This window comes from Nycticebus coucang, chromosome 19, assembly GCF_027406575.1.
Source record: "Nycticebus coucang isolate mNycCou1 chromosome 19, mNycCou1.pri, whole genome shotgun sequence".
Taxonomy (NCBI): Eukaryota; Metazoa; Chordata; class Mammalia; order Primates; family Lorisidae; genus Nycticebus; species Nycticebus coucang.
The window spans coordinates 62,810,995-62,821,758 of record NC_069798.1 but is presented as its reverse complement, the minus strand read 5'-3'; the positions used below and the strand labels follow the sequence as shown (position 1 = coordinate 62,821,758).

Sequence of the window (10,764 nt, the reverse complement as noted above, 5' to 3'; positions counted from 1 at the left end):
TTTTTTATGTGCATTTTTTTATTAATATTAAATCATAGCTGTGTACATCAATGTGATCATGGGGCACCCTACATTGGTTTTATAAACAGTTTGACACATTTTCATCACACTGGTTAACATAGCCTTCCTGGCATTTTCTTAGTTATTGTGTTAAGACATTTACATTCTACATTTACTAAGTTTCACATGTACCCTTGTAAGATGCACCGCAGCTATTTGTCGAGGATAGTCACCTCACAGAAGTGACCAGCTGTCATTTAGCTTCTCTCCCTTAATGACTACCTGAAGTCCTTAACATCCATGTTAACTGCAGCGTAAGCTGCTGTGTTCCCCATAGTTAGGAAGTCCCTGGAAGGTCTTGAAGTGTTTCCTAGAATACAGTGTCTGCTTGTCAAATGAAGTAATGCCTGAAATACTTAGCTGTAAGCTGAATATGAAGCTTAATACAAACAACTGCAGGTGGGATTACACCTGGACAAGGAGCTACAACAAAGAAAAGAACATGACTGTTGCACAGCTCGAGATCTTGCATCTAAATCCCTCTTTCTTTTTTAGGATAGGACTTGGGGTCACATATTAGAAAGCAAACAATTCAGAAGAAGCTTCATGTCATGTTTTCTGTGGATAGGATTAACACTAATACGATTAACTTGCTTTTAAAGAAATTAAGAAAAGAACAATTTTGTACTGAAAAGCCACTATATCAAGGGACTGTAAGAGATACTTTTGAAGAATTTCCATCTACTCTTGTGGCTTCCTTATGAGTTCTTCTGAGAGATTTTCATTGTGACTGTCTTGACCTCGGTATATTCATAGAGACCATATTCTCTCATTTCTCGTCCATTTCCAGAGATCTTGTATCCACCAAAGGGGCACTGGGAAGAAATCATCATATAGCAATTCACCCACACTGCCCCCGCTTGCAGAGCAGAGGAGACTGTTATGGCTTTATCAAGGTCGTTGGTAAAGACTCCTGCCACAAGCCCATAGTGAGTATTGTTTGCTCTCTTGATCACATCATCTAAAGATTTAAACTTCATGATTTGATGCACTAGTCCAAATATCTCCTCTTTGGTGATGCATATCTCATCTGTAACATTAGAGAAAACCATGGGCTGGATAAAGTAGCCTTTACTCCCCCAGGGGCCTCCACCACATTCCAGTTTGGCCCCTTCTTTCTTCCCACTCTCAATGAGATCAAGTATTTTATCATATTGTTCCTTGTCAATCTGAGGGCCTTGACTCACTCCTGGAGTCAGAGGATTTCCAAGAATGTACTTCTTTGCCAGCTCCACATTCTTTTTCACAAACTCATCATAAATTGATTCTTCCACAAACAGCCTGGATGCAGCCACAGAACATTGGCCCTGGTGGAAGAACACTCCTCTGTGTGCAAATTCAATGGCATTGTCCAGGTCGGCATCAGCAAACACAATGCAAAGGCTCTTTCCCCCAAGCTCCAGGGTCACCCTCTTCAGATTGCTTCCCCCAGCAGCTCGTTTGATCAATTTGCCAACCTCTGTTGATCCTGTGAAGGCCACTTTGTCTATGTCCATGTGAGAGGACATGGCTGCTCCTGCAGTCGGCCTGTAAGTAACCAGGCACCATTTTCACTACTCAGGAGGAAACCCTGCCTCTTTTATCAAGGATTCCACCTGAAGAGCCCTGAGAGGAGTTTGCTCTGCGGGTTTGACAATCACAGTGTTTTCACAGCTCAGGGCAGGTGCTCTCTTCATAATAAGCGTGATCAATGAGAAATCCCAAGGATTGATTTGGCCACATACACCAATAGGTTCATGCCTTGTGTAAGTGAAAACGTTTCCATCCGCTGGTATCGTCCGGCCCTGGATCTTGTCCGCCCAGCCTGCGCAGTAGCGTAAAGCTTTCACGCAGACTTCTACATCCATGAGATACACCCTGGAAAGTAGTTTCCCACCATTTAGTGCCCCCATTGCCGGCCGCAGCAGACGATCTCTTTCGATTAAATCGGCCAATTTGTACAGCAGTCACCCCCTCTCCCAGGCGTCCATAGTACGCCAATGGACAGCCCATCTGGAAAGCCTGCCTCGAGGCCTTCCCTGCTTCGTCAACATCCTCCTCACCTCCCCCTTCTACACGGCAGATTATTTCCTCCCTCCGTTGCAGGATTAAGGACAGGAAATTTCTTGCCACTCACTGAATCATGCCATTCCTTGTTTAGGAATATCTTAATATACTGAATCTCCACGTGGGCGAGTGGAACAGGTAAGTCTGGCAGGCCTGGGGATGACATTTCTGGTTCAGCTCCTGAAACACAGGTGACAGGCAATTTGGTTCTGTTTATTTAAAATTCTAAAGTCTATTTTTTAATCAAATTACTATCTTTGCTTATCTACATATCTTGATTCTCCGTAATATTTTTTCATTTCACTAGGTAGAGATAATATAAGATCATTTTGTTGCCTACAGGTATGAATTGGAACCAGATGAAGAATAATGCTTCAGCAGAGCTGGGCTGGGAAATCGCAGGCCTCATCAAATACACGTTACTCAGCCCCCACTCCCAATCATAATTCCTTTTTGCAGTTAGGTTACTGTGTCAATAAGTGGATTCATTTGCATATTGTGCATGTCTGTTTTCATGATACTATTGCACAGTAGTTCTGACATCAACCATATGGTCTGTAAAACTTAAGAAATGTATTATGTGGCCCTTTTAGAAAAGGTTTGCCAACTCCTTACATGTATTTACAGTCACTTGTTTTAAAATCAGACAATTCAAATTTAGAACAAAGTTATGACACTTCTGAATTGTATATCCATAAAAAGAATGAGACTGTTTAAGAGATATTTTACGTATAAATAATTATTTTAGTACCTGCTTAATTGAAATGTTTTGAGAATAAAATCATAAAAGCATGACAAGGTGACTGATCATAAGAGAATAGTTATTATTGTAATTCACTTTTTTCTTATGTTTTCAATTTTATTTACTTGAGAATATTATAAGAAGAATATCAAAATTCTAATTCTACAGGGAAATATATGTATTTATTTAATATTTTGTTATGTATTTCAGCAGGGTCCTCAGAGTAATCTCCTTTAGCCTGAAACCATTTTCCATGTTTATGTTGGTCTACTGATTTCAGAATCTTTCTTTATTGATTATAAATGGTATTAAAAAAGTACCAAATCAGGGTACAAATATGATGATAGGACTTTAACTTTTGTGAGTAATATCTCCAATACCCACATTTCTTACGTATACTAATTCCAGTATAGTACTCTTGAGATTATGCTACTGGAAATTGCACATGAATTCTAGACAGTGTGAAAACAGATTAATTCTATTTCTACAGCAGGCTTATCTGGTCAGTCCAGATTATCTCTGATCTTTATCTATACCTTGGAGCAGCTGCTCAGCTCTCTCCTGGGTAAAGAAGGGGAGAGAAACAACCACAAAAGAAATGCAATGACAGTCTGCTGTGGTCCACTTGAAATAGTGCGGTGTATAATTCCACCTGCTTTTTAATACATAAATTGTAATATTAATAAATAGCACCTTCTAAGTCATCAATTAATAACAACAGCCAGGTAGTGCCTAGTAGATGTCAGGCCATTAGATGCTTCTTCCACACATGTGTTGTAAGTGCTCCATCTATATTTAACTGAATTGTGATATCATGGAATTCGGCATAATCTTCTTCTTTGTGCTGCTTTTATTTTTATTTATTTATTTATTTATTTATTTATTTATTTATTTATTTATTTATTTTAAATCATAGCTGTGTACCTTAGGGCAATCAAGGGGTAAAATGTGCTGGTTTCATATACAATCTGAAATATTTTCATCAAACTGTTTAATATACCCTTCATGGCATTTTCTTAGTTATTGTATGTAGACATTTGTATTCTGCATTTAGTAAGTTTCGCCTGTACCCATTCTAAGATGCACCATACGTATGACCCCACCCATTACCCTCCCTCCATCCCAACTCCTCCTCTCCCTTGGCCCTTTCCCCATATTCTTGTGCTATAGTTGGGTTATAGCCTTCATATGAAAGCTATGAATTAGCTTCATAGTAGGGCAGAGTACATTAGATAATTTTTCTTCCATTCTTGAGATACTTTGCTAAGAAGAATATGTTCCAGCTCCATCCATGTAAACATGAAAGAGATAAAGTCTCCATCTTTCATAAGATGGTTGCATAATATTCCATGGTGTACATATACAACAATTTATTAATCCAGTCGTGAGTCAATGGGCACTTGGGCTTCTTCCATGACTTAGCAATTATGAATTGGGCTGCAATAAACATTCTGGTACAAATGTCTTTGTTATATTGTGATTTTTGGTCTTCTGGGTATATACCTAGTAATGGAATTATAGGATCAAGTGGCAGGTCTATTTTTAGATCTCTAAGTATTCTCCAAACATTCTTCCAAAAGGAACAAATTCGTGTGCATTCCCACCAGCAGTGTAGAAGTGTGCCCTTTTCTCCACATCCATGTCAATATCTCTGGTTTGGGGATTTTGTTATGTGGGCTGATCTTACTGGAGTTAGGTGATATCTCAGAATAGTTTTGATTTGCATTTCTCTGATGATTAAGGGTGATGAGCATGTTTTCATGTGTCTATAGGCCGTGTGTCTGTCTTTTTTAGAGAATTTTCTCTTCAAGTCTTTTGCCCACCCTGAAATGGGATCACTTGTTCTTTTCTTGCTTATACGTTTGAGTTCTCTGTGGATTCTGGCTATTAAGCCTTTGTCAGAGGTATAACCTGCAAATATTTTCTCCCATTCTGAGGACTGTCAGCATGCTATACTTACTATGTTCTTGTCTGTGCAGAAGCTTTTTAGTTTGATTAGGTGCCAGTAGTGTATTTTTGATACTGCTCCAATTGCTTGGGAGTCCTCCTCATAAAATATTCACCCAGGCCAAATCCTTTAAGAGTTTTCCCTGCATTTTCTTCTAGTATTTTTATAGTTTCATGTCTTAAGTTTAAATCTTTTATCCAGTGAGAGTCTATCCTAGTTAATGGTGAAAGGTATGGGTCCAGTTTCAGTCTTCTACAGGTTGCCAGCCAGTTCACCCAGCATCATTTGTTAAATAGGGAATCTTTTCCCCACTGAATGTTTTTAATTGGCTTGTCAAAGATTAGATAATGGTAAGTAGCAGGATTCAAATCTTGGTTTTCTATTCTGTTCCAGACATCTACCTCTCTGTTTTTGTGCCAGTACCATGCTGTTTTGATCATTATTGATTTATAGTATAGTCTCAGGTCTGGTAGCATGATTCTTCCTGCTTTGTTTTTATTTCTGAGTAATGTCTTGCCTATTTGAGTTTTTTTTTCTGATTCCATATAAAACAAAGTAATGTTTTTTCGAGATCTTTAAAATATGACAATGGAGCTTTAATAGGAATTGCATTAAAATTATATATTGCTTTGGGTAGTATAGACCTTTTAATAATGTTGATTATTCCCAGCCATGATCATGGTTTGTTTTTCCATTTGTTAACATCTTCAGCTATTTCTTTTCTTAAAGTTTAATAGTTCTCTTTACATAGATCTTTCACATCCTTTGTTAGGTAAACTCCCAAACATTTCTTAAACTGATAGAGGCCATCTACAGCAAACCCACAGCCAATATCATATTGAATGGAGTTAATTGAAATCATTTCCACTTAGATCAGGAACCAGGCAAGGTTGCCCATTGTCTCCATTGCTCTTTAACATTGTAATGGAAGTTTTAGCCACTGCAATTAGGGAAGAAAAGGCGATCAAGGGTATCCACAAAGGGTCAGAAGAGATCAAACTTTCACTCTTTGCACATGCTATGATCGTATATCTGGAAAATACCAGGGATTCTACAATAAAACTTTTAGAAGTGATCAAGGAATATAGCAATGTTTCAGGCTACAAAATCAACACCCATCAATCTGTAGCCTTTATATACACCAACAATAGCCAAGCCGAAAAAACAGTCAAGGACTCTATTGCTTTCACGGTTGTGCTGCTTTCTTAAGATAAAATTCTCCTTTCATTATTATTTGACTTTCTAACTAAGTTACATATACAATATAAACATAGAAGTCAATTTTCTCATTGCCAAATGATAATTACTGTTCTATAAAAATTCAGCAAAAATGTTTAATTATTTTCATCGAATTTTTGTCCATACACATAAATGTTCAGCTTTATTTGGTCTTAATAAGCAATCTATTCAAAACTGAAAATTTAGTAACTAATTTAAAGATACATATTTAAAACCAAAGCTAATTTAACAATATTAAATAAGGGCCACAGTTTGCATCTTCAAGCCTTCTCCTAGTCCCTGTGAAACAGCGACTCTGTGTGTGTGTGTGTCTGATAGTTCAATATAATATTAATTAGATCGTATCATCTTTCTCTGGCTTTGCATTGATATTTTTCTCAGCCCTTGGGCAAAGTTTCTTCCTGATTCTGTGAATCCTAGTTCTGCCTTTTATTAGTGTTTTTAGAAACACAAATGTTTCTGAAGAACATTATATTTCTGTATATGGATTCTCTAATGCAGGGTAACGTTCTACATTCTTAGAACTTTCTGAAAGAAGACAATTCTGCTAACTCTTTTTTTTTTTTTTTTGGCTGGGGCTAGGTTTGAACCCACCACCTCCGGCATATGGGACCCGTGCCCTACTCCTTGAGCCACAGGCGCCGCCCTCTGCTAACTCTTAATAAATAATTTCTCCTAAGATATGATAATCTTATTCTGGCATAGAAATATATGTGGGCATAAACAACTCTTATAATTCTATTTTCTTGTCCTTGGGATACTCCTTTATATGAGTAAAGAGTGTCTGTTTTATTCATAATGAATTTGTCCTGCGTCTTCTCTGTGTTGGGTTCCATAACTGTGAGTAATTTTATTTTATTTTATTTTTGTTTTCCAACTAAAATATTAACAACTACCAATGGAAAGCAAGGTGGCTAGTTTTTCTTAAACTTCAAGTAAAAGTAAAGTAATTAATAAAATATATAAGATTAACAAGATTTGTTAAATGTATAAAATATAATTAATGAATATAACATAGGTAAAAAATATTTGAGTTATCACAGATTATGTAGTACTCTGTTATCTAAATGTCTATGTTGCAATATCTATCTTACTACATATAAAAATAAGTTAAGGCAATGATGTTTCCTTTGAAATTACACTATTCTGTGATTTTGAAATTTGCTTAACATGTTAAAGGGATATAAACAATTTCTATTTTGTTCTAATCTAACACATAATAATTCAGTGAAACTAAGGATAATTGGCCAATGGTGTAAAATAGATTTTTAATATACCTTTAAAGAAAGATTCTCAAATCATATCCTACTCCCCAAATATCCACTAAAATGTGTGTAACACAGGAAACAAATTACTTGAAAATGGCTGTAAAATATCTGTGAAACATAAAGTACCCATTACAATAACACTGCTGCAACCAGGATTCTGTGCATTAAAACGTGGCTGTCAACAACCATGTTCTCAACATGACGTGCACACAGTAGATGTCTTATTGGTGTTCACAGAACTGATACAGAGGTTTGGGGGACAATTTAAAAGGTGTCCCTTCAGAATACTTAATAATTAATGCATGGAGCATGAAAATAAAAAGGCTGTGAAATTGTGATGAACCCTGAATCCAATGACTTTCGAGACTTAACTCTGCCTTCTGAAGTTATTCAGATTGCACACCACGTTGTGGACTCTTGATATGTCAGTTCAATTTCAACATGTACATATATAGAAATGAATATGTTCTATTTGAACTTGGCCAGATGAGCATATAATCAAGTCTGGATAGCTTCCTGAAGACTTCTCAGAGCATTAGTCAAGGAAGGAAAAGTTGTAAACCTGATGAACAGGAAAAAAATGAAACTGGTGGGAAGATCCTTACAGAGGAGATAGCAAACATATCTGAAGGTAAATGGAAGACCAATGCATTTTAATGAATGAACATTTAAATATTAGAGAATCAATTTACATAGCTGATGTTCAGGTACAATAGTGAAATTGCATAATTATTACTAAAATATCAAAATAGATTTAAGTAGATGTAGTTTGTTTCTGTCTTCTCAGCATAAACTGAAGAGTACAGGTGTGCTTCTGAAATGACAGGTCTGCATGTGTTTAATGTAAAATAATACTATTGTGTGTTAAACCTAAAGATATGTGCCCTGTCTTTAGACCATTGCAAACAAATTTGTGTGTATATGTTATCGTTGTCCCAGCTAACAAAAACTATGCTGTCTAGAAGGAAACACTACAATGGCCAAAATGTGGAACAACCTCAATGCCCACCAACCCAGGAATGGATTAACAAGCTGTGATATATGTATATCATGGAACACTATTCAGCCACTAAAAAAGATGGGGACTTTACATCTTTTGTATTAACCTGGATGGAGGTGGAACACATTCTTCTTAGTAAAGCATCACAAGAATTGAGAAACAAAAATCCAATGTACTCAATTCTAATATGAAGGCAGTCTATGACCTAATAGAGGAGGGAGGGAGGAGAATGTGGGATCAGGAAGATGGGAGGAGAGAGAGAGGGGGTTGGGGGGGTCACAGTGCATGACATACCCCTTGGAGGTGAAACACAATTAGTAGAGGGCCTTTACCTGACAAATGCAATCAGTGTAAACTAATTCTTTGTACACCTGATCATTTCCAAACAATAAAAAAAAAGAATATTATAGGAGTTTACAAAAAAGAAAAGAAAAAAATTGTGCTCTCTAAAGATACACAACTATTATATTGCAATCATTAAAAATTAACAATGTGCTTTTAAAATTGAAAGCTTATTGTTGCTTTTGAAGCAATCACCTGTGGACTAGGAACATCTTAACGCAATCATAAAAGCTGTAATTTTTACCACTCTCTACGTGAAAGTCTACATTCCAGAACTTAGCGAGTATTCCTCTCAGTATTCATTATTTCTAAAATATTTATTGTTCAATAAATAACAAGCATTTTCTTAGTCATTGGGATGCAATGATAAAGCAGATTTAGAAAAATGTTCACTTTCACATTCTTCTCAGGTGTAACTCCAGATAAAATTTTCCTATAAATTGCTTGATTTCTTTGTTCCCAAAAGAAATGGATTTTTTTTTTTTTTTTTACTTTGTGGATTGCTAGCTTAGGCACAGTTTCATTAATTACTAGATTCAGAATAATGTATTTGATATTTTAGTATGCTTTCTCTTTTATTGCCTTCTACACACAGTAAAAGACAATTGTGTCTTATCTGCAGGATGATCAAAGCATAACAAACATCGTCAAAAAGAAAAAAGAATTGAAAGCATGACAAATGCTCTTCATGGACATGAATACCGCAGCCTCTATTTGGGGTGGTATCTAAAGTGGAATTCTCCCCTAAATGGGCATTAAGTGTCTGAATGTCATAGCTTGTTATTACAGCCTTGTAAGCAACAGAAAAGATTATTAGAGATGTCAAAATCTGCATTTCAAAAGCCTTGTTTTCTTTTTTACCAGGAGGAATGGTGTGATGCCACAGTTTGTATTTTCTCCAGCATCTACAGCTGAGGAAAGCACATATAAAAGCAAATAGCTGCAATAATAAGCAGGTTATTTTGAAAATTAGCCAAAATGCTCTTTGGAGTGCAGCTGTGATGCCAAAATAGGTGGCTTGGTTTGGAATAACAATTTGTCATTCAAAGGATTGTTCAACCAGTGAGACACTCACATCTTTTTCACTGTGAAACAAATTTTCTTAGATTATCTTTAGAAAATAAAAACACATTTCATTTCAATGGGCTTTTCTTCTATGATATGCCCACTTATATATTTTTGCTTTAATAACCTTCTGGGAAATTCTAGGCACAAAGAATTATTAAAAGAAAGATCTCCGTTAAATAGATTTGTGCTTGTGTTTAATTAGACATCAGCTCAAATAAAACCTAAAAACTTTGGAAGAGAAACATAAATTGTGGCTATTTGCATTGTAAAAATGGTTTTTGAGAGGTGAAATGAAAATGTTTCTAATTTGATTGCTGTCAAGAGACAATTCTTTGTGGGTCTTTCACTTTTTTTATGTCTTAGGAGCAGACACTAACTGTTTTTATTCTGGATTATCTTTCAATAATGTTTGCAAAGCAGCCAGTTTCGGAAGATAGAGGTAGTGCCTTCCTCCAGAGCAGAGGACAAGTTACTTGCTTGCCATTGTAATGAAGATGGTGCCTTCCATCTCAACGAGGGTCAGGGTTGGTTTGCTTGTAGCCTATTATAAATGACTAGGATTACCCCAGTATATTTAAATGGCTCTCTACTCATTTTCTTGTTATGGCAATATAACTTATTTGTTTTACTTATTATCGGTCTTCTCCTTCTTGTAATGTCAACTTCCGATCATAGGTAATTTTAGATATTTTTACTTTGCAAATGAGTTTCTTGTATCTCAAATGATATTGGCACATACCAGTTATCCAACTTTTGATGAGTAAGTTTATACATAAATCAATAATGGTTCTATTTAATGTGTTAAGGCTGAATTAAGTCAAGAAAATTATAACCACAGGGAAGATACTATAGTACCCTAATGTAATACAAGGATTTAGAGTCACATTGTTCAGTCTTAAACAAATGATTAAACATTTGATAAGAATTTGTAAAATATTCCATTATCCTTGTTCATGCTTAACCATTTCTTTTCTACATTTTAAAGTAAACTTTGGTTACATTAAATGAAATTAACATTTCTATTTATTTTGACTATCTAAGCATAACAAAT

The 10,764-nt window shown here is 35.8% G+C and overlaps 1 protein-coding gene across 1 annotated transcript; it reads right to left on the bottom strand.

Moving 5' to 3' along the window:
• Positions 1-518: 518 nt before the first annotated feature.
• On the bottom strand, positions 519-2,008 carry LOC128571815 (aldehyde dehydrogenase, cytosolic 2-like). The gene is given in 1 exon segment (XM_053571581.1): positions 519-2,008. A coding segment is annotated over 1 exon segment (1,194 nt). The 5' UTR covers positions 1,953-2,008; the 3' UTR covers positions 519-758.
• Positions 2,009-10,764: the final 8,756 nt, after the last annotated feature.